Source organism: Parastagonospora nodorum, assembly GCF_000146915.1.
Source record: "Parastagonospora nodorum SN15 chromosome Unknown scaffold_7, whole genome shotgun sequence".
Taxonomy (NCBI): Eukaryota; Fungi; Ascomycota; class Dothideomycetes; order Pleosporales; family Phaeosphaeriaceae; genus Parastagonospora; species Parastagonospora nodorum.
In genome coordinates this window covers 554,836-574,950 of record NW_001884555.1, presented here as the reverse complement: position 1 = coordinate 574,950, position 20,115 = coordinate 554,836, and the positions used below count along the sequence as shown (strand labels likewise).

The 20,115-nt window shown below is 51.2% G+C and overlaps 10 protein-coding genes across 10 annotated transcripts; 5 read left to right on the top strand and 5 right to left on the bottom strand.

Annotated features, from left to right (window-relative positions):
• Positions 1-2,156: 2,156 nt before the first annotated feature.
• On the top strand, positions 2,157-3,852 carry SNOG_05042 (hypothetical protein; the record flags this gene model as incomplete). Its single annotated transcript, XM_001795402.1, has 3 exons — positions 2,157-2,308; positions 2,360-3,524; positions 3,583-3,852. The coding sequence occupies 3 exons, from the start codon at positions 2,157-2,159 to the stop codon at positions 3,850-3,852; spliced, it is 1,587 nt and encodes a 528-aa protein (XP_001795454.1).
• Positions 3,853-4,286: 434 nt separating this feature from the next.
• SNOG_05041 (hypothetical protein) lies at positions 4,287-5,230 on the bottom strand (the record flags this gene model as incomplete). The annotated part of the gene is made up of 2 exons (XM_001795401.1): positions 4,287-4,807; positions 4,867-5,230. 2 exons carry the CDS (start codon positions 5,228-5,230, stop codon positions 4,410-4,412), a joined length of 762 nt encoding a protein of 253 aa, XP_001795453.1. The 3' UTR covers positions 4,287-4,409.
• A 1,160-nt stretch (positions 5,231-6,390) lies between these two features.
• On the top strand, positions 6,391-8,108 carry SNOG_05040 (hypothetical protein; the record flags this gene model as incomplete). The annotated part of the gene is made up of 5 exons (XM_001795400.1): positions 6,391-6,611; positions 6,659-7,080; positions 7,129-7,275; positions 7,331-7,771; positions 7,996-8,108. 5 exons carry the CDS (start codon positions 6,391-6,393, stop codon positions 8,106-8,108), a joined length of 1,344 nt encoding a protein of 447 aa, XP_001795452.1.
• A 566-nt stretch (positions 8,109-8,674) lies between these two features.
• SNOG_05039 (hypothetical protein) lies at positions 8,675-9,638 on the top strand (the record flags this gene model as incomplete). The annotated part of the gene is given in 2 exon segments (XM_001795399.1): positions 8,675-9,096; positions 9,116-9,638. The coding sequence occupies 2 exon segments, from the start codon at positions 8,675-8,677 to the stop codon at positions 9,636-9,638; spliced, it is 945 nt and encodes a 314-aa protein (XP_001795451.1).
• Positions 9,639-11,374: 1,736 nt separating this feature from the next.
• Positions 11,375-11,962, bottom strand: SNOG_05038 (hypothetical protein; the record flags this gene model as incomplete). The annotated part of the gene is made up of 2 exons (XM_001795398.1): positions 11,375-11,406; positions 11,797-11,962. The coding sequence occupies 2 exons, from the start codon at positions 11,960-11,962 to the stop codon at positions 11,375-11,377; spliced, it is 198 nt and encodes a 65-aa protein (XP_001795450.1).
• A 935-nt stretch (positions 11,963-12,897) lies between these two features.
• On the top strand, positions 12,898-13,229 carry SNOG_05037 (hypothetical protein; the record flags this gene model as incomplete). Its single annotated transcript, XM_001795397.1, has 2 exons — positions 12,898-12,915; positions 12,963-13,229. The coding sequence occupies 2 exons, from the start codon at positions 12,898-12,900 to the stop codon at positions 13,227-13,229; spliced, it is 285 nt and encodes a 94-aa protein (XP_001795449.1).
• A 1,745-nt stretch (positions 13,230-14,974) lies between these two features.
• On the bottom strand, positions 14,975-16,418 carry SNOG_05036 (hypothetical protein; the record flags this gene model as incomplete). The annotated part of the gene is made up of 3 exons (XM_001795396.1): positions 14,975-15,886; positions 15,908-16,018; positions 16,401-16,418. 3 exons carry the CDS (start codon positions 16,416-16,418, stop codon positions 14,975-14,977), a joined length of 1,041 nt encoding a protein of 346 aa, XP_001795448.1.
• Positions 16,419-16,937: 519 nt separating this feature from the next.
• SNOG_05035 (hypothetical protein) lies at positions 16,938-17,348 on the top strand (the record flags this gene model as incomplete). Its single annotated transcript, XM_001795395.1, has 2 exons — positions 16,938-17,252; positions 17,275-17,348. Exons 1-2 carry the CDS (start codon positions 17,159-17,161, stop codon positions 17,346-17,348), a joined length of 168 nt encoding a protein of 55 aa, XP_001795447.1. The 5' UTR covers positions 16,938-17,158.
• On the bottom strand, positions 17,130-19,594 carry SNOG_05034 (hypothetical protein; the record flags this gene model as incomplete). The annotated part of the gene is made up of 2 exons (XM_001795394.1): positions 17,130-18,287; positions 18,341-19,594. 2 exons carry the CDS (start codon positions 19,592-19,594, stop codon positions 17,676-17,678), a joined length of 1,866 nt encoding a protein of 621 aa, XP_001795446.1. The 3' UTR covers positions 17,130-17,675.
• Positions 19,574-19,869, bottom strand: SNOG_20051 (hypothetical protein; the record flags this gene model as incomplete). The annotated part of the gene is made up of 1 exon (XM_001795393.1): positions 19,574-19,869. The coding sequence occupies one exon, from the start codon at positions 19,867-19,869 to the stop codon at positions 19,690-19,692; it is 180 nt and encodes a 59-aa protein (XP_001795445.1). The 3' UTR covers positions 19,574-19,689.
• Positions 19,870-20,115: the final 246 nt, after the last annotated feature.

The window sequence follows — 20,115 nt, the reverse complement described above, 5'->3', positions numbered from 1 at the left end:
GTCAATTGTCAATCTTCACAACTCGGATGCACTACCGAGGGGCCTGTCTATCCTTCAAGCTCTTCCGTCATTATGAAAGATCTCCGTAAGTATCTAGGCCATTCCAGCATGACGTATAACACGCGCGTGTTCCTCAAGGATCTACAACGACAAACAGCATGGGAATGCCCAACTCCAACATCCTCGGCAGATGGACCGCATTTAACGTTCGGCGATCATTTATCGCGATCAATCACGACAAATCAACGGTACTTTCCAGAGCACATCGCTCCAGCCCGTCGATCACCGACCATCCACTCACGATTTTCCCTCCTGACTCTACGCTTGAGAAAGATAGAGCTCATTACACTAAGAAAACCACGCTACCAAACCCTCCATCACATGCCCACCTCCATGTCTCGCTACACCTGCCTGCACTATCACATCGCATCTCCCACTAGCACCATGCACCACATGATGTTGTACATGGGCTTTCCCGCGATCTCCGAAGGCGTGGGGGGAGGGATCACATGGTCGCATCTATGTTTATGGCTTACCATGCGCTAAGGGCTAGCCTGGCACTGCGAACATGATCTTCGGGGCCGAGTAGAGAACACGTGGACTTGAGTATCGCTGATGGTTTCTGGGAGTTTATTTGCTGTGTGAGAGTGGATGACGCTATGAGCAGCGAGAAGTAATGGGTGAGGTGATATTGGAGATGATTAGAGCGAATTATTTCGGTGAAGCGGAAACATGTGTTTGCCTCGGATGTATTGGACACATGATAGGCAAGTGACAGTATGGCTGTGGGTGTGTTACATCCGAAGGAAAACGAGGCGAGTTCTCGATAGCTAGACTGCCGACAGATCCAGGCTTGTGATCTAGCATTTAAGCACGTTCGAAAATTTACAGCGTAGCTCACATATCGGTTCGTCGGCTTCTGCATTGTTGTCAATGAGCACGTCGGCAAGATAGTGTAGTTTTCTCGTCTCTTATGCTGCGGCATCTCCAAAAGAGTACTTACTGAGCGTGCAGTCGGAATGATACTGATGAAGGGCAGTGCGGCGGGGAAGTATCTGTGATGTCACGTTTCTTTGAATCATGCAATCGAAACGAAGCAGTATTCATATGCAAAGTGGCATCTAAAGCCGAACTGGTTGCTTTGATACTGCAGCTCATCACCATGTCCTCATTCTACCCTGTCGAATCTCACTGGGCCTGGCAATATGTCATAGTTAATGATCTATCAACCTGGAAGGCTTCAAATCTTTTCCAAGGGCAGGACGCAGAGCGATAATTGACTAGAGACGATCGCGCTATGAAATAATTCTTCCAAGCAGCAGTGATCAGGGTCATGTTTACTCCAGAGGACGCTAGGCCGTTGCATGTAAGCGAGATACTCTTACCCGCTGTCCATGAGTATGTGGCGGTGCAACAGGAGCTGAGTCTGAGACAATCGAACTCAGCGCATGTCAGGAGGCCGCCCAATTGATTTCTCATTGAGGACACATGCAGACGTCTTTTATGTGATCATCACTGATCCGCGCTAGGCTGAAATGTATCGTGCTATTCAGTTGTTCTCCCATACCACAGGTAGTAGGCATGATGCATTTATCGGCAGCATGAATTTGCAGTTCTATCTCCTTACCCCTAAAGAGGCGTTAAAAGAACTTGATTTTGATAACTCGCTTACAGACTCCAGATTCATGTCTGTGGCGTTGAAAAAATCTCCACCCTTCTAGCGCTAGAGCACGGGCTCGGACTCCCCTCGATCTGGAAACAGCAACGCAAAATGGTCCCTCGATCACGATGTTTGCAGATGAAAAATCCTTTCGCGCAATGAATTGTTTGGATACGGGATACTTCTTTTGTCGTGTTCGTAACTTGCGAATTGCGAGTCTACTACACCTTGACTACATGCAAAGGAACATCTGTAGGCGGCATAACTACACTAAATTTTACAGCCGCACTTTAGCTTGATCTAGTGACATGTCTGCTCCAGCCGTTCTGGAACAGCAGCAAAGAATCGTGAAAAAAGCCTCTGCCACATCTGGTTCCATGGCTTGCGCGTACCGCTATTAAACGAGCAGCCCCCGAAAAGAATCTGAGCAGTCCTATTCACTTTCCGTGAAGCATACATTCGTTTTCAGCTCGTTTCTTTACGCTCTTTTGCCAACATGTTGTCTCTTGCACTCCTTGTTCTAAGTTCGCTCCTTAGCCTCACGGAAGCCCAGTCCAAACCTATCTCAAAGAATGCACGCTGTGGTAGCGCATACAGAGGCCAGACGTGTCAGGGATCAACTTTCGGAAACTGCTGTTCCACTTATGGGTACGTTGCATCTTTTCTTGACAAATGCAACGACTGACATTAGATTTGTAGATACTGCGGGAGTACCAGTGACTACTGTGCGCCGCAAAAATGCCAAAAGGACTTCGGCTCATGCAATGGAGCGCAGGTGTCTTCTGTCCGTGGAACCACTCTGAGCTCTGTCATCGTTCCTGCGAATCCTAGTCTTGCGTCTGCTGTTCGAGAGACGGTAACGGTCACTTCTACTTTGACACCTCCGGGTCAGAGAATTGTCACTGTTACTTTGACGCCGTCGGCGGTCCCTGCGGTCACCGTTACCTCAACTCAATCAGGAGCAGCTGCAATTACTGTTACCTCGACTCAATCAGCTGCACCTGCAATCACTATTACCCTGACGCCTTCAGCTGCTCAAATCGTGACAGTCGTTGGAACGCCATCTCTCCTCCCGGCGTCTACGATTACTGTCCTCGAAACTCTAGCTCCTCTAGCCGCGTCGACAATTACGGTCGTTACAACCGCGGCTCCTCTGCCTGCGTCGACGGTCCTTCAGACTGTTGTTGAGACTCTACCTCCTCTGGCGGCGTCCACAATTACTGTCGTTACAACTGCAGCGCCTCTGGCACCTTTGACTGTTACCAGCACTGAAACTGCGCCTCCACTAGCAGCGTCTACAGTCACCCTTATTGAGACTGCGCCTCCTCTGGCACCTCTGACTGTCACTAGCATTGAAACCGCACCTCCATTGGCTGCATCAACAATTACGGTCATCGAAACCCCTGCTCCATTGGCAGCATCAACAGTCACTGTTGTTGAAACGCCGTCTCCTTCAACACTGACCGTTATTCAATCTGCAACCCCACTTGCAGCATCGACAATTACCTTGACCGAAACTCCTTCCCCCTTGGCAGCATCAACGGTCACTGTTGTTGAGTCTGCAACCCCTCTAGCAGCATCAACCATCACCGAAACCGCAACGATCTCGGCGACTCCTCTACCTGGAGTGATCACGACCAGCACAGTCACCGCAAGCGCTGCTGCTACTTGTCCGACCGGCAATGTCGTTGTCAATGGGGACTTTGAGCAATCTCTGACTGGTAACTGGATTACGCTACCCGCAGGAGACAGCACACTCGAACGTACCGCTGGCAGTTCCGCTCCAGGAGGAACATACGGTTTCCGATCCCGCATCGGAAGCACCAACAGCAACTTCCCCCAGCGACTTGTTCAGGCCGTGACTGTAAGTACAACATACATTCAAGCTCCATGCGAGGCGTCTGCTAACCCCGTTATCTTAGCTGTGCCCCGGGGTTAAGTATCAAGCCTCTTTCTCAGCAAGGCGCGCCACGAGTGCTGGACAAGTCAGCGTACTTCTTTACCTCGGCGACTCTCAACTTGCTGGAGGAGTCATCACATCAACGACCTTTGCTCTGCTGTCATCTGCAACTTTCATCGCACCTGCCTCCATGTCTGCTGCGCTCCTTAGGTTTGAGTTTGGATATCAAGGAGCAGTTGGCTCCACCAAGGAGATCCAAATCGACTCAGTTGTTCTGACAAAAGTTTCATAAAGGTCTTTCGGTGTATAATAGCAGATCGAGCGTTGAGGGGAAGAACGTGGGCACTCGTTACCGCACTGCGGATCTAATGTTAATAATAATCACTATTTGGAATGTGACAGTGAGCTTTCTTGATTCGGCCTGCCGTATAACTTCACAGGCTTTTTAGAACTCTATAACGTGCTAATGATCTGTCGAGTCTTTCTAGGCTTACATATAAGATGATGGTCTTATAGTAGGAGTGTGAGTTCAGACAGAGCGCGCACAAATTATTGAAGCACTTAGTGGCGCCTCGGTTCTAGTATCTAATCCGCTGTCACTATGGGTTGTGCGCCACAGACTGGCAGAGACGGTCAAGAGAGCGTGTATGCAGGTTAGTTGGGCTCAGAAGAAGGGATTTGGAGTAGCGTCAGAGCATAGTAGCTACACCAACAAGATATCCGACTGATATGTACGTATTTGGTATTTGCTTTTGTGACTAACATACTATAAGTTTGCGAACGACCAAAGCATACTGGAAACGCCACAGAAGGAACCACGCCGAAGCGGACGAAGATGACGTGCCACGTTCAAGCACTGTCCATCTTCTCCGCAGTATCAGCGACCTCGTCTGCTGTCTTCGCCGCGTCGGCATCCTCCTTTGCCTTGTTGTCGCCACCTGCGCCTCCACTGACAAGCTTCCTGACGACATCGACAGTCGCATCAGGGCCTCCAGGCTCAGCAGCTAGCACTTTGCCGGACTTGTCCACGACAAAGACGCCGCGCGTAGTGCCCTTGGGTCCCTTCTTCAGGCCAATGGCTGAGATGAGCGTCTGTGCAGGATCACACAGTAGCGTGTAAGGGAGCTTTTGCTTCGTCTTGAAGGTGGTGTTCGCTTTGGGGCTGTCGTTGGAGAGGCCGTAGATGCTGTAGCCGGTCGCGGTAAGGGGTTCGTAGGAATCGCGGAAGAGGCAGGCTTGCTTGGTGCCTATTGTAGTATCTTGTAAGCAATGCGCTTTACGGGGGTTAGTGTCAGGGGTAGCTTACAGCCTGGGGTAGAAGCCTTGGGGTAGGTGAAGAGCACAACTCCGCCCTTGCTTTCCTCGACAAGCTTTGCGAGCGTGGTCTTGTCTCCGTCGTTTGTCTCAATCTCACCGCCGAAGGAAGTCAGGTCAATTGTGTCGCCGGCCTTGGCCTTTCCACTGGCGGTCGCGGCGGGCTTGGAGGCTTCGCCATTGATCGCGTCAGAGACAGCCTCCTTGACCGTCTCGACAGTCTCGGCAACAGTTTCCTGGACCTTTTCGACGACAGTCTTCTCCTCAGCCTTCTTGCCCTTGGCAGGCGCCTTCTTCTTCGCCTCGCGTACTGGCGCAGGAGGAGCCTCCTTGCGCTTGCGGAGCTCGACAGGCATGGTGAAAGTGTTGTCGCGAAGCTGAAGTGCGGTCGCGTTAGTGTCGCGAAGATGGGTAGACGCGACTGAGAGTAGTATTGTCACGGAAAAGGGTTGGTGGAGTTGGGCGCAGTGCGTATACAGCGGTCGAGGTCGGACGGCGCTTACCTGATGAAAATCGCCCACTAGTAACCTGCAGTACAACCTTGTCTAGTGTCAGGTTGGATAGAATTGGCAGACGAGGATTTAGCTATGTCAACAAAGCTAGAACGATGAGTGTGACGGCGCAATATCAGATATGCCGCGTGTGCAGGACAGTGAGCCCGAGGATGTTCACCAACCACCTCCTTGGCAGTCTGTCCATATCGATATTAGCCAGATTACATGAGCAGCGTCTTTTGTTGGAAAACATGCGTGCTTCAGCTTGCGCCCGGGGTAGCTACGTCGTTGTGATTGGGCGTTGGGTGTGAGGTTGTGAATCCGCCCCGATGGCTTTCCGTTCGCTTCGGCGGCCGAACGTGTCATAGCTTCCTTCCCGCAGCCGCGGCGCGATTTCAACGGCCCTGCGTTGTCTGGTCAACACCATGGCGAGCGTATAGAAGGACTTTGTCTTTGACTGAGCCTGATACTTCTCGATACATGAGTGACAAGTGCAATCGTGGTGATGCAGTCCGCAGCAAAAACGCAGGCCTTTGATCGACCACCTCTTCACGTCCTGAAGTGCTCCAACCTTGCTCGAACCGCCTTGATGGCGCCGGTTTCTACTGCGAATCATCTCTCCGGGTACTGATGGCTGATATCTGATAGCGAGTGTGTTGATATTCTTCTGCCCGGTGTTCAAAATGGCTCTCAGCCGACCACAGTGTGCTAACTAAGGGGCGACCCGAACCGTACCATACTTTGAAGCAAATCAAGCATGATGATTCGACCACAGTTGCTCTATCGAGATATGCATGCTCAAACAGTGGTACCAACGTCATTTTGCGCTCAAATCCCACAAACACATTGCTCCTCAAATCGTCTTGTCTCTGAAGCCCTATTCCTTATCTGCACTCTCTTCCCAACACCAACACTACCAAGGTACTGGATTGTCTTATCTCATTGCAGAACACCTTATAAAGTTTCTTCAATTCCTACATGCAATACAGCCTGTGCAACTCATCACACCTGCTCCACTCACAATGGCCACCATGATGGAGAGAGACGGCAGCGCTTCTAGCGCATCCACAAGTGAAGCACGAGCCCGGCAGCCACATGCAAAGACTGCTGAAGCAAAGGAAAGTGGTCTGCTACAGCAGAGCACAAATGCTTCAGACCCTGAAGGCCAAGTCGAGCCAGTCGCTGAGCGCGATGCTTTTGGCAACGAAGACGGCGCTCAAATCCACTACAAGACATGCAAGTGGTAAGTACAACCAGACAACCATTCTGCCCTCAAATCTGACAATACAGGTGGCATACTGGTGTTCTAATGCTCGCCGAGAACGTTTCCCTGGGCGTTCTGGCCCTTCCTCAAGCTCTCGCCGTCCTCGGTCTCGTCCCCGGTCTCCTCTGCATCTTTTTCCTCGGTATCATTGCCACATATACTGGTTGGATCATCGGCGAATTCAAGCTGGCCCATTCGTCTGTGCAGTCTTTTGCGGACTGTGGTATGCTGATTGGTGGGCCGGTTTTGAGAGATATCTTCGCTTTGGGACAAGTTCTCATCTTGATCTTTATTCAGGGTGCACATGTGCTCAGCTTTTCGATTGCTATGAATGCTATCACTGATCATGCCGTGTGCACTATCTGGTGGAATGTCATCGGTATGGTTCTTTGTTTGGTTTTGGGGCTGCCGAGGACGTTCAAGAATGTCAGCTACCTGTCCATCTTTTGTAAGCGTGCTACTCCCAAAATGCTGTAGGATACACTAACAGAAATAGCTTGTCTCTCCATCATCATCGCAGTCACTGTAGCAATGGTTGCAATAGGTATCCAGAAACCCGACGTCGGCAACATCCTCGCTGTTCGTCCTGATGTGCCTTTGGTCAAAGGACTTGGACCAGTGCTCAACATCATCCTGGCATATAGTCAGTGTTACCTCTTTGAACAGCTCCGGCCTTGATTATTGCTAACAAGAAGTAGCTGGCCATGTCGCATTCTTCTCCTTCCAAGCCGAGCTCAAAGACCCGCGCGACTTTAAGAAGGCACTCTTTTTCGAGCAAGGTATCGCAGTGACTTTTTACATGACCATCTCCGTGGTCATCTACTACTACGCCGGTCCACTCGTCGCCAGCCCCGCGCTCGGCTCTGCGAGTCCCCTCGTCACAAAGATTGCTTTCGGTATCGCCCTTCCTACAATTATCGTCGCTGGTGTCGTCAACGGCTCGGTAGCGTGCAAGTACATTTACGTCAGGATCTGGAGCGGCACGAACCTCGTTCATCAGAATAACGTCAAGAGCATGAGCAGCTGGTACGGCATCTGCACAGTAGCTTGGATTGTGAGCTGGCTGTTGGCTGAGGTCATTCCGAACTTCAACCTCTTCTTGGGGTTGATCGGTGCGTTGTTCGGAAGTTGGTTTAGTTGTGAGTTACTCGCCTTACATTTCGTAATATGATTACTGATATCAGCAGATGCTCTCCCACCATGCCTGTGGTTGTATCAGCACAAAGGCAAATTACTCTCAACAAAGGGCAAGTCTAGCCTGACTGTTCTCAACTGCATTGTCGGAACACTCGGTATAACCATCGTAAGTCCTCCTCCTGATGTAGTCTAAGACCCCGACTCATTCGTGCAAAGTTCATCTTAGGCATGTGGTCTTCTGGAACGGAGCTCGCTAATGGCACGGGAGGAAAGGTGTTCTCGTGTGCGAACAACTGGGAACCTAAGAGTTGGGTGGCGGCAGGCGAGAAAGGGGCATGATCTGATGTAATAGTAGCACTTGAGCGCAGTGAGTACAATGAAGCCATATAAAATCGGGGTACTTCCACAAGCCTTTTCGGTTTGGCGGGATCATTGAAGGGCATATTTATGACCCTTCGAGCCACCAGGTGCTGCAGTAATTTGTGCGCACTCTGTCTTGACTCAACTTACTATTAGAGAGCAACTGCTATCTTATATGTACGCCTGAGTAGAGTTCATAGCTGATGAGTACGTTGCGCAGAGCCAAAACATCCTTAAGATTAGACAGCTCAACGGAATTTATGTTGCTTCATATACGGAGCATAGGATCGTGAGTCACAGCGCGCACGAATTATTGCTGCACCTGGTGGAGCATTGTCTAAAGTCGACGTCATCACGTGGTTTCGTGTGAGGAAGGCGCGACAAGTCGCGATGCCGTTTATCGTTATCGCCACTCCACTCCACCCTCATCACCCCGCAACACTTTTGCGACCACCACTCACTTCTCCCAATTCAGAGTTCGAGAGCACCTTACTGTCATTCATAACGCTCATCCACACCAATAGCAGACGTTTGCGCCGAGAACCATGGACTCCGAGCTTCGCGCGTCAGAAGGTCGACCTTCGCGCAAGCGCAAGATCATCAGCTACGCCGAGATTGACGAAAATACCCCATTCGGGTCTCCTTCGCCCCCGAGAACGAAAAAGAAGAAGTCCATCAAGACCACCGAAGCCGTCGATCTCACGGCAGATTCACCCAAGAAAGCGTCTCCGAAGAAGAAAGAGGGCAAGCGCGCCAGCGATGCACCTGCCGAAGAGAAGCGCCGCAAAACATATCGCTCTGAAGCACCACAGTCCTACCTCACTGTCAAGGAGAGAGCTATGACACAACGTCTTACCGTTCTCTCCCGCGAGCGCTGTGGAACCGACAATGTGCCGGAAGAGAAGGTTCTCATGGCAGGTTCGACCGGGCAATGTCTACACACAGAGAATCAAGCTCGTCCCAAGCTGTGATTGCCCACATGCTAGGTTCGGAAACCAGTGCAAGCACATCATCTACATCATGTTGCGCGTACTGAAGGCTCGTGAGGAAATTGCCTATCAGCTGGCGCTCACAACCTCAGAGCTGCGAGAGCTTCTCAAGAACGCACCACCTATTCCCGGCGTCGAGACGGATCTGACGGATGCAAATGGCGAACAGGACGGCAACCGCAAGCCTATCGAGGGTGAATGCCCTATCTGCTATGACGACCTCGAGCCTGGCAAGGACGCTATCGTATACTGCAAGGCTAGTTGTGGCAACAATGTTCACAAGGATTGCATGCAGAAGTGGATCGCAATGACAAGAGACAAAGCAACATGTCCATACTGTCGCGCTACATGGGCAGCGGAGGATGGCAAGCTTGGCGGTCTCGATACAAAAGGTTTGAAGAAGAACAAAGAAGGCTACATCAACGTCGCTGGACAATTGGGTTTGGATGGACAACGTGACTATTCAACCTATAGAAGGGGAGGTCGGCGCCGAAGCGACTTCGAGGACTTTGACGGCTAATCATTCAGCGTTCTCATCGAGTTTCTTAGTACGCAGCGAGTGAAGCTGCGGGACATGGAGTTTACGGAGTACTTTTATAACGACAAATATATTCAAGGAAATGTGGCACCGCAAATGTGGCTGGAGACCGCTCTCAAGTTAGAGGCGAAAGGGAAAGGAGCTGTTTGCCTCATCGTAATGCGTGTCGAATGCAATGCTCCGTCGCTGGGAGGCTCAATGCGGAGCCCAGCATGTTGTTCACAATGTTCAAAAATTCACTAGAAATTACCCCATCATCTTACATGGGAAGTACCGTACATAGCAGAACTAAATCCGAAAGCAAACTGTTATTCCACATCTGCGCTTACACATGAAAACCACATTGCATAAGTTCTTGGAAATCATGTGAAAACCCTCATTACCGAGATGAGACCCCATACATGATGCAAGCTTTTCGGAGAATATTCCTGCAAAGTCCAAATTAAACGCACGTCAAAATCTCGCAGCCACATCATCTTGCGTCTAGATCGCCAATGCGTCTGCCGAAGCGAAATCTTAATGTCGTGTCACAACATCGAATGTACTAACATCATCATCATCGTCAGAATCTTCAGAATGCGCGCTTGAGATTTCTACTGCAGGTCATTACCCACGACAAAGAGTAAGCAGGGTGTCTGAAGCGATATAGAAGACTATTATCGTCGTAGTTGAAGTCTAGTAATACTGTATATTATCTCCAGGCTATTAGATACCCAAGTTCACGAATCCTCGCATCGTGCGGCTATGAGAAGTTCATCCCGCCCGTCCAACTCCGCTCCTTGTTGTACCGTGCCATATCATCACATGACAAGAGATGTATACCATGTCGTGCCATGTCTTTCTCTTGGTATATGAGTTGTTGCAGGATAAGAGATTCTGACATAATTCCGTCATGTCCTTCTTTTAGTGCACTGTGACGTCTTTTTTCATGACAAGAGATGCATGCTGTTTTCCTGCTGTATCCTTCTCTTAGCTGCATGCCATTTATAATGCGTCTCTAAGCCATCTACGTCTCTTCTGTGTGCGCCTAAGGACGGGAAATTTCTTTTGTGAAGACTTAATTTGTTGTAGTGCTCAGCATTGGCGTGGGCTGCGACAGCCGACGGCTTTCCCGGCAGTTTGAGAACTTTTTGTTCGCCTGTGGAACTAATCACGTACAATCATCTCGAGCAGTGCTGGGCCTAAACGATAATTTTAGTAATGCACAGTACTGCATAGACATAATGCGTTGCCAAAAGAGCAGCCCGAGACACATAGCGACTTCGACTCACAGGAAGCCCGCGGCATTCATATCGTATCGCCCCCTAACACTGAAGGAAAACTGTCTGCTATTGTCGCGATGAATTTTCGATCTAGCAATCCTTTAATAAGGCTCAAATGCAACGCAACGTGTCAAATCATAGCAAACTAACCCCAGCTCCCCCTTCACAACCCAATCCAAACCGACCATCAGAGGCCCTTTAGAATGCCTTATCGAAGGCCCAATCGAGCTCCCTAAAGGTCCCAATCAGACCTCACGTAACACTCCAGCCTGATCCGTCCTGAGCCCCGTCCCCGAGTCCATAATCCCTGTCTCAGCCTGACTCTACGTCTATTTCTTAGAATTCGCCTATACTGTGTATTACTGAAATCGTCTTACCCTTAACTCTGACCTCATATTAAATGCTATTCTTGCTCTATCCTATTCTACGGGATTTACCTATTTAACTTCCTAAGTCCTAACTCGTGACTAGGTTCTTGATAGACGCACCTAGGCTCATTACAAATAGGATATTAAATATAGTAATTGAGTTTAACAGCAGCGCACAGCATATAATAGTAACATACTGCTTATCCTGTTTAGCATTTATGCCGCTCTTAGCGTATACAGCTTAGCGATAGAGCAACCTATAGTAAAGACAGAGAGGACTAGGAGAATAATAAGACTGACTTTGCGGCACGAGGGCATAGTGAGCTTAAAAACGAAGATCACAGAGAGAAGGACATAGAGGATGTCCCTAAGGGCAAAAAGAGCTGCATCCTTATGTTAGTAAGTAGAGTTAGTTCGAGTGCCGCAGACTTCCCTCCCATTATTTTCTCTTTGCCTCCATACAACTTATATAACCCCAAACCTTTGTCAACAACAGCGAACACAGCACACCCGATACGAATCCAATGACAAGCTTGGTCACATGCGGCAGACCTGATTGTTGTGGATCTGTGATCGTTGTAGCAGACGATACTGCAGGCTCTCTATCCTTCGTCTCGAACTCGTTGGTGTTTTGAGCATGCGATTCTCGGTGCTGGTCACGACCATTGCGGGGCATTATGCGCGTTGTTGGATGTGAGTTTGAATATCAGGTATGGGAATCTGAATGGGTGTGCTGCTGGTGGTGTTTTGAATAGATGGGAGGAAAGAGTTCTGGGTAGGCAGGTGTTGATTAATCTCAGCCTTGGAAGATCCTTGCTAACGCTCATGTGACAGAAAATTAACTCATGACTTGGTACTACCTTAGACTTCGCACTACCTATTGAGCAAACATCAGGCAACCATCCAAGCAGCACTGTGACATAATGCTGTCCTCTAAGCATCTGAAAGCTACAATAACGTGCGTCTGTTCCGGCTGGGGCTCTCCACATCAACATCTTGGCGCGCAGTCGAGCGGAACCGCGTCACATGCAAGTACCCAAGCTAAGGACCCGAAGTATCCGACTTGGCCTCTCCGGCGGCATCGATCTGTATAACATGGCATTGCGTCTGTTAATACTTCGCTGTGCTGGCGCGATTGTCGCTGCACCCGGTCCGAACTATATGTGGCTCTTGTCAGGACACAGGTCTGCACCCACTGCGCCAGCATGCCAAAAAGGTTACAATGATCAATAAACGATTGATCATGCAGTGCAGAATATTATATATCTTCAGCCAGGTCTGACAGCTCTTGTGTCATTTCTATGACGAACATGACGAAGCCATCTACGGTGGCATTAGCTGAATGTATTCATTCAGCTAGCCATATAGACATCCTACGGAATCCCTACGACAAGTATGACGCGGCTGTGTATGGTGACATTGGCCGGATGTATCCATTCAGCCCAGGCTGATGCAATCGGTACCTCCAACGACCCGTCCCCAGGACACCAGAACTCCCCTTGGCCTGTCCTCATTGACCCATAAACTCAGGACTCGGAGCACCCCAACGGCAGCATCGATCACCAGCAAGAGTTCAACCATGCATGCTACTGTTTATACCACGCCGTAAACATGCGGATGGTCGAAAAGGTATGTTTGTGTCTCGATGCACGGATCGACAACAGGAGAACTGATAGTGCATGGTAGCTCACGAACTCGATTGGAGTGGTTTTCTCACGCAGCCACCCGATGCCGAGGATTGGAAGCCAGACCCAGATTCGATCCCTAGGACAGGTACGCTGAAGGATGCTCGTTTCAGTAAGGATCCCTACAACGCCATCTTCTACCACGGCCTGGACAAGAAAGTCAAGCTTGTCAACATCACCTCGCCTCATACGCACTGCTTCTATTCGACGCAGACTTCACCGAATAGATCATGCACAGCAATATTATACCAGAATTGAATAGTATCAGTGTACGCTTTAACTTGCGTCACTGCTATAGTCTGCTTGCTTAGGCGGTTGAGGAGTACTCATCGCACCATGGCCTCAATCTCACGGAGACTATGAAAGACGTCGGAACGGTACCTCTTGCCTCACGCGCTGCTTCGACGCCGAGTTCACCAACCCTGTTAAACGACGATAGTATGACACACGCGGGCGCTGTCACGAAGACGCAAACCCAACTCACCTCACCTCACTGGTGCTGTCTGGTTTTCGGTCGCCCAATCCTCACACTGCTGGCAAATTACTGCAGATCAACACGTTACCAAACATATACTAAATCTGCAAGCTCCAAGCATGTATGACGATGCTGCATAGATGCTCATTCTCGAGCTGGGGAAAAAACGCGGCTGAAACTGACTAAGATGAAATTTAAACTTGTTTTAAATACGAGCGCTAGGGCTCGCCCTTACTAGATAATTAATCTACAAAGTATAATATACGTGCTAGAACCTAGACAGTCTGACAGCTGACCGGAGTAATACTAAGCATATCTCCGGATGCATTAGATTAATAACAACCTGACAAGATAAAACAGAATGCGTTATTTACGTCTCTACTAGTTGTACACACCGCCTGTCGCTACTACCGTTCAAATGGCTTAGTGAGGCCTTAGTAGCTCGGCCCTAGTCGCAGACGGGCCTATTATATAGAGTTTCGGGGTTTTTATCTAGACTCTAATCTTACTAACGCTGTAGCATACCGTATTAGCAATTCCTAGCTGCAGAGGAAGATATTATTAACTCATCCCCTTTATAAGGCTGGCTAAGATTCTAACGTTATCGTGAATCATCGTTACAATCAACTCTACCTAGACCTCGACGCATATAGCCAGTTCTAATCATGCTGTACTCAGCTCCGCTCGTTCTTATCATGGCCATGGCCACAGGAGCCAACGCTGCCTGCAGGCGTGGGCTAAATTCTTACCCGAATTATTCAGTCGGATGCATAACAGACGATGGCGGTACTGTATGCAGGAGCGAACAGCTCCCAGGAGGATCAAAAGGATGTACTTATCCGACGGCTCAAAACCTTGTTCGTCTTCTTAGAGTATTACATCGTTCGGCTCTATGTATCGCTAACAATAATACAGTGTAAGACTGACGGAAGGTGTATTTACCAATTGTGCTGCCCGTTCTAACACGGCGATACAGTAAGAAAGCGAGCAATATAGAGATCTGATCTACGCTAACTATCAAAAAGCAATTCCAACATAAGTCCACACTATTAAGCTACTCTTTCTGTTCCGTTCTCTCCAACCAATATATTGAAGCCTTTGTTTCTTGTTAGCGGAGCTGAGATGATGAGGGTAGCTGGGGCGGGGCTCACTCTCTTCCTGTGTATTGATATCCCCGGTCTCATAGCATTTTACTACCAATGTATTAGCAAAGGTCGACTACTATAACACCTCTACTACATTATCTACGCTGATTACGACATGGTGCTCCTCGCGTAGATGGTTCAAGGCGCAGGACATTCAAAGCGCTGGCAGCTCTTGATGTGAATGCAGGATAATAATAGGGGATGTAGAAGCTACACGATATGTTGGGAAGGCTATTGTACGCGAGGGCAGCAGCGGCAGCTTTGTGGAAGCTAGGAATACGCACATCTCTACGTTGCATGTTCTTAAGCGCGTATTCAATAAGTCTTTCACGGCCTCGATCAATAGAGCGCTAGCCACGAGGCAAAGCGGCGCGAGGCTGAGATTATATTGTAACGAAGTGTAGCGAAATGATACCCTTTGAGCTGTTGAAGATCGAGGGTACTGCCACCTGACTTCTGCTCTTTTTGGCGTTGAGTTCCTCTTGTAAGCCCGCGTTTTGGTCGTGAAGAAAGTCGTCGTTGACCTGTAGCAAGTGGATGCTTTGCGACAGCCGTTTTGCTTCAACTTTTGCCTTGTCAGCGACCGCAGCGTCAAGAAATTTGCGCAGCTTGTTCCCACTATCGCCGTCGCCATTGTCTCTAACTTCTGAGTCTTCATCTTGACGTTCTGGGTGGTCGTTGAAGCGTTTTAGGACTGCGTCCGCTTCCATCGGCCACACGCCTGTAGCTTCAAAACTCTTCAAAATGGCATCTGGCCTCATTGTAGAGCTCCACGCCGCCCAGAAGTTGTTGAAGAAGTCGCATTGCGTCGTCCTTGTGAGGCCTTGCGATCTCTGCGTACGGCGGCCAAGTTGTGCGGTGTAGTTCCTCGGAAGTGGCGAGAAGAGCACCACATCAAGCGGCTGGAGACTGTGAGTTGATTGAGGTGGATAGATAGCGAGAAGGATTCGACTGGCGTCGCAATAATCTATAAAATCTGGCGTGAGGTGGCCGCCGTGGCCGCCAAGGATCAGAAGTCGCCATCCTCGTCGCGCTTTCGCTTTTGTATGACGATCAAACACTTGTTCAAGCCAGGCAAGCCCGAGGTGGTCGTTAGTCCATCCTGAAGGCGAGTTAGAGAAGAAGATTTGATGCTTGCCGGCCTCAACTTCGTCTGTCCAGCTCGATTGAATCCCAGCTATGCCCTGATGGATGAGAGCGGGCGGTAATGCCTCTCCAGAAGCGCATACGCATGCCAGAAGCGTTACCCATTTCCTGTTGCCATCTTGAAGCGCCGCAATGCGCTCTTTTGAAGCCTAAGTTCGTTTTGTAAACACTTGTTTTGAGCATGTTTCGCGACCGACACAGAAGCCCTTATCTATATTGTAGATGTTGCGCTCGTTAAGGTTGTACTCGCGGATCTTCGCATGAAGTAGAGCGAAGTAGGACTTGTATCTCTCTTTAGTTTCATGCCTGGCAACAAGGCCTCTTCGCGAGACTTGGAGCCTACTGGTATATACCAGTCCTGCGAATCCGAATTCTCCACATCGTATCTGAGCAGCAACACATCAAGAGATAAGCAGACCGTGCAAAATGCACATCTCCAGCGCCCAATAAACCCCTCGCTGCACATCTACAAGACTCTACACCCCAACAATCCCAGGCGCAGAATAACGTTGTGGGATATTGCTGACACGAGCCCATCCAACAAGCCCTCACCAATCTTCTCACATCCAACGTCCAACCCTCCCTTCCCAATTCCCCCATCCAGCCAAGCACAATCACGGAGTCCAGAGTCCAGAATCCAGACTATCGAAAAAACCAGCTTACTGTACTCGTACCGTACATACCGCCGCGGTCAGCTCCGAAATTCGCGCCGCGCGGCGTGGGGCGGCACGGTGTAATCTGGGATGAATAGCGACCAGAGGCGAGATGATGTACGCAAAAAAGCTTGCGTGGACGATCTGAGTGGAGCTGCGCATGCGCATGTGAAAAGTGGCTGTATCGATTGAGTTAAGCGAAGGGGGGCGGAGAGGTAATTATTGGGGGTGAAGATCAGTGGGTATGTGCATTTGTGATGCTTGAAAGATCGTCACCAGATGCTGGCAGAACTCTTGTCCGTCCTCACCGAACAAGAGAAGATTGAGGTATCCTGGATATTCTCAAAATCTTTCGCAACACTAGACAAGAATATCTTAGGTTATCGTATATCTTCAGGCTCCCTAATAAACTTATGAGTGCGCTCCTAGAGACTATGAGATCATGTTGTGTAGGTGCAGAGCGGACACGAATTTTGCCGCTGCCTAGTGTCGTCGTTGTTCACGGCATGGGGCAATTGGGAAGAAGCTTGGTTTCAGTGGTGAACGTTTGAATTGCGCAACTATACAGAGGATGTCAAAACGCCGCGCCATACCCGATGGACTTTTGCACCCAACCGGCCTTCAAAACACAAGGAAATAAAAATGCAACATCGGAAACAAGGAAAAAATCGTGATGCAAGTGTCCAAATCAAGTCTCATCTCGTCACTGTTCGCGCGCTCCAAAAAGCAAGTGTGTGTTGTTGGAAACAAGACAGCGTATATTGACAAATGCGTACATCTTCTCCTCCCTATATCTTAAACATGGCAAAATACACTTTGTACACACCGCCCGGCCATCTGCTCCTGGCCATAGACACGAACAGTGATGATAAAACACTTGATAGACATAGCAAAGAAATGGATCAAGGGACCCTTCGTGCTCAAGGCACGTTACAGACGGCCGTTTAGCTCATGCTAAGCAGAAGCTTAGTAGGTGCCGTATCCGGAGCCGTAGCTGTTACCGGGAGCCGGGGTGGGCTTGGTCTCGCCGGCTGGGGTGGCCGAAGAGGAAGAAGCGGGTTTAGGTGCGGCGGGAGCGACAGGGTAGCCAGAGCCGTAGTCGCCTCCTGCGGGAGCGGAGGGCTTGACGTAGGCGGGAGTTGAGGCAGAGGCAGCCGGGGTGGAAGCAGTCTCACCAGCGGGAGTGGTCTTGGGCGAGGCAGTGGGGACAGTAGGGACCTCGGAGACGAATGAGAACGCAGGGAGGCTGCTGCTGGGGACACCGGAGGCTACGGGAAGCGAAGGCTTAGCAGATGTCTTGAAGCCAGTAGGGCCGGCAGGGTAAGGGTTGGTGGCCGTTGGTGATGGGGTACATGCCACCGGCGGGAGCAGAGGGCTTGGGGGGAGTGCCAGCGCCGCCGGCAGGGACGGAGGGCTTAGCAGAACCAGTGGACGCGTTCTCAGGGACGACTGGGTAACCAGCGCCACCGGCAGGAGCAGAAGGCTTGCCCTGGCCAGCGGTGACGGTGACAGTCTCCTTAGCAGTGACGGTAACGGTAACAGGGGCCTCGCACTCCTCTCCACCGGGGCCAGTAGGCTTGCCGGCGCCACCAATGGGGGCAACTGGAGTTCCCTCGGCACCGACGGGGACGGATGCAGAAGGAGTGGGCTTGACGGTGATGTACTTGGTGGAAGTAGAAGTTGAGGTCAAGGTGCTGGTGCCAGTGGGGCCAGCGGGACCCTCGGGGTAGCCAGGCTTTCCACCCTCGGCGGTAGCGACTGGGTAACCGTTGCCGCCAGCAGGAGTGCTGCTCTTGCGGATGGTCACGACAACGGTGGAGTAAGCAGTCGAGGTGCTGGTGGAAACGACCTCAGTGGTGACGGGATGAGCCGTGCTTCCGACACCAATAGTGTAGACCTAAGGAATTGTTAGCTACAGGATCATACATGCGAAGAAGATGGGTGACTCACCAAAGTCTCGGTCTTGGTCTTGACAACCTCAGAAACAGGAACCTGGCTGGTAACAACGCCAGGGGCGGAAACTGGGGCGGAAGGCGCGGGGTACTTGGAGGCATCCGACTCAGCGCAGACGGTGGTGCCGACGGGGACAACAGCGGTGATGAGAGCGCTGGACTCGTACTTGATCTGGGTGGAGTAGATGGTCTTGGTGACCATGTCGCTCACTGGGGTGCTGGAAGGAACGCTAGCACCAGTTCCAATGGGGTAACCGGCACCTCCGGATGGGTAGACGCCAGAGGAAGCGGCCTGAACTGGGGAGCTGGAAGGCTTTCCAACGCCGCCAGATGGGACCACAACGGAGCTGGAGGGCTTTCCAACGCCACCGGAAGGAACGGCAGGTCCCGAAGGGTAGACACCAGCGGTGGAGCTGCTGGCTGGGGCGCTGACGCCGCCTGAGGGGACGACGACAGAGCTGGAAGGCTTGCCGACACCGCCGGAGGGAACGACAGAGCTCGAGGGGAAGACACCAGGAGCGGAGCTGGTCTTGGCGCCAGCGGGAACGCTGCTGGAGGAGGTCTTTCCGCCACCGACGGGGTAACCGTTTCCGTAGTCACCACCTGCGGGGGCAGAGGGAACTGGGGAAGCAGAGCTCACGCCAGCTGGCACGGAAGAGCTAGAGATGGCAGCAGAGCTGGAAGCAGCAGCAGAAGAGCTGGCGACAACGGCAGAGCTGGAGGCGGCAGCGGAGCTGGAAGCAGCAACTGACGAGCTGGAAGCAGCAGCGGAAGAGCTGGCAACAACGGCAGAGCTAGACGCGGCAGCAGACGAGCTGGAGACAGCAGCGGAGCTGGAGGGCTTGCCGACGCCGCCGGAGGGAACAACGGCGGAAGAGGTCTCAGCGCCAGCGGGGACGGAAGAGCTTGAACCCTGGCCACCGCCAACGGGGTAACCGCCTCCGTAACCACCGGCGGGAGGTGCGGGAGAAGGAGTAGAACCAGTGGCAGGGTAGGAGGAGGCGGCATCAGGAGACGAGGAGGTCGAGAAAGCCGGGGAGGAGGTCTGGACGTAGGGAGGGGACACTACGCTGGAAGAGGTGGCAGTGGCAGCGTCGGGAGTCTTGGAGGACTCAACCTCGCCGTAGCCACCGTAGCCACCGTTTCCGTAGGAGTTGTCGGTGCCGTACTGGCGACGAGCCTGGCGGTGGCTGCGAGCCTCGGCGGCATCAGCGGCCGCGAGAGCAGCGAGGAAGGCAAGAGTGAGCTTCATGTTGAGTGCTGGAAAAATGCTTAAAATCGGCTGATGGGTATGTTGCTTGAAAGTGAGAACCGGGAGATATCAGCAGAAGTCGATTCCGCAAACCGCTATTGAATCCAGGAAAGAGTGACTGGAGTTCGATGTAACGAGAGGCACGTCCGAAGACTGAAAAGCGAATGTGTGTAATGAAAGTTGAGCCTTGCGGTAAAGAGAGAAGCAACAGGCGGAGACGGGCGGTATATGAATGAACGGGACATTATTACAGGAAGGCCGGCCAAGGCAAACATCCGAGCGCACAGATGCTGGTCGACGGTGTGCCCCTGGCGGTGAGTTAATTTGATTCAGGGACGTCGGCGACAGGGACCAGTCAGCGGCAGAGTGGACAAGCTTAGCCAGGAACAGCGCCTAGGGTGTTGCATGAGGCTAGCCATTCAGGAGCCGGGATGGCCAACGTCGTGGCTTGGGAGCCGCTGGGTGCGTGGCAGCTGCTCGCTGGAGGCGCTGAGAGGAGCTGAGAGGACGGCTGCGCAGCG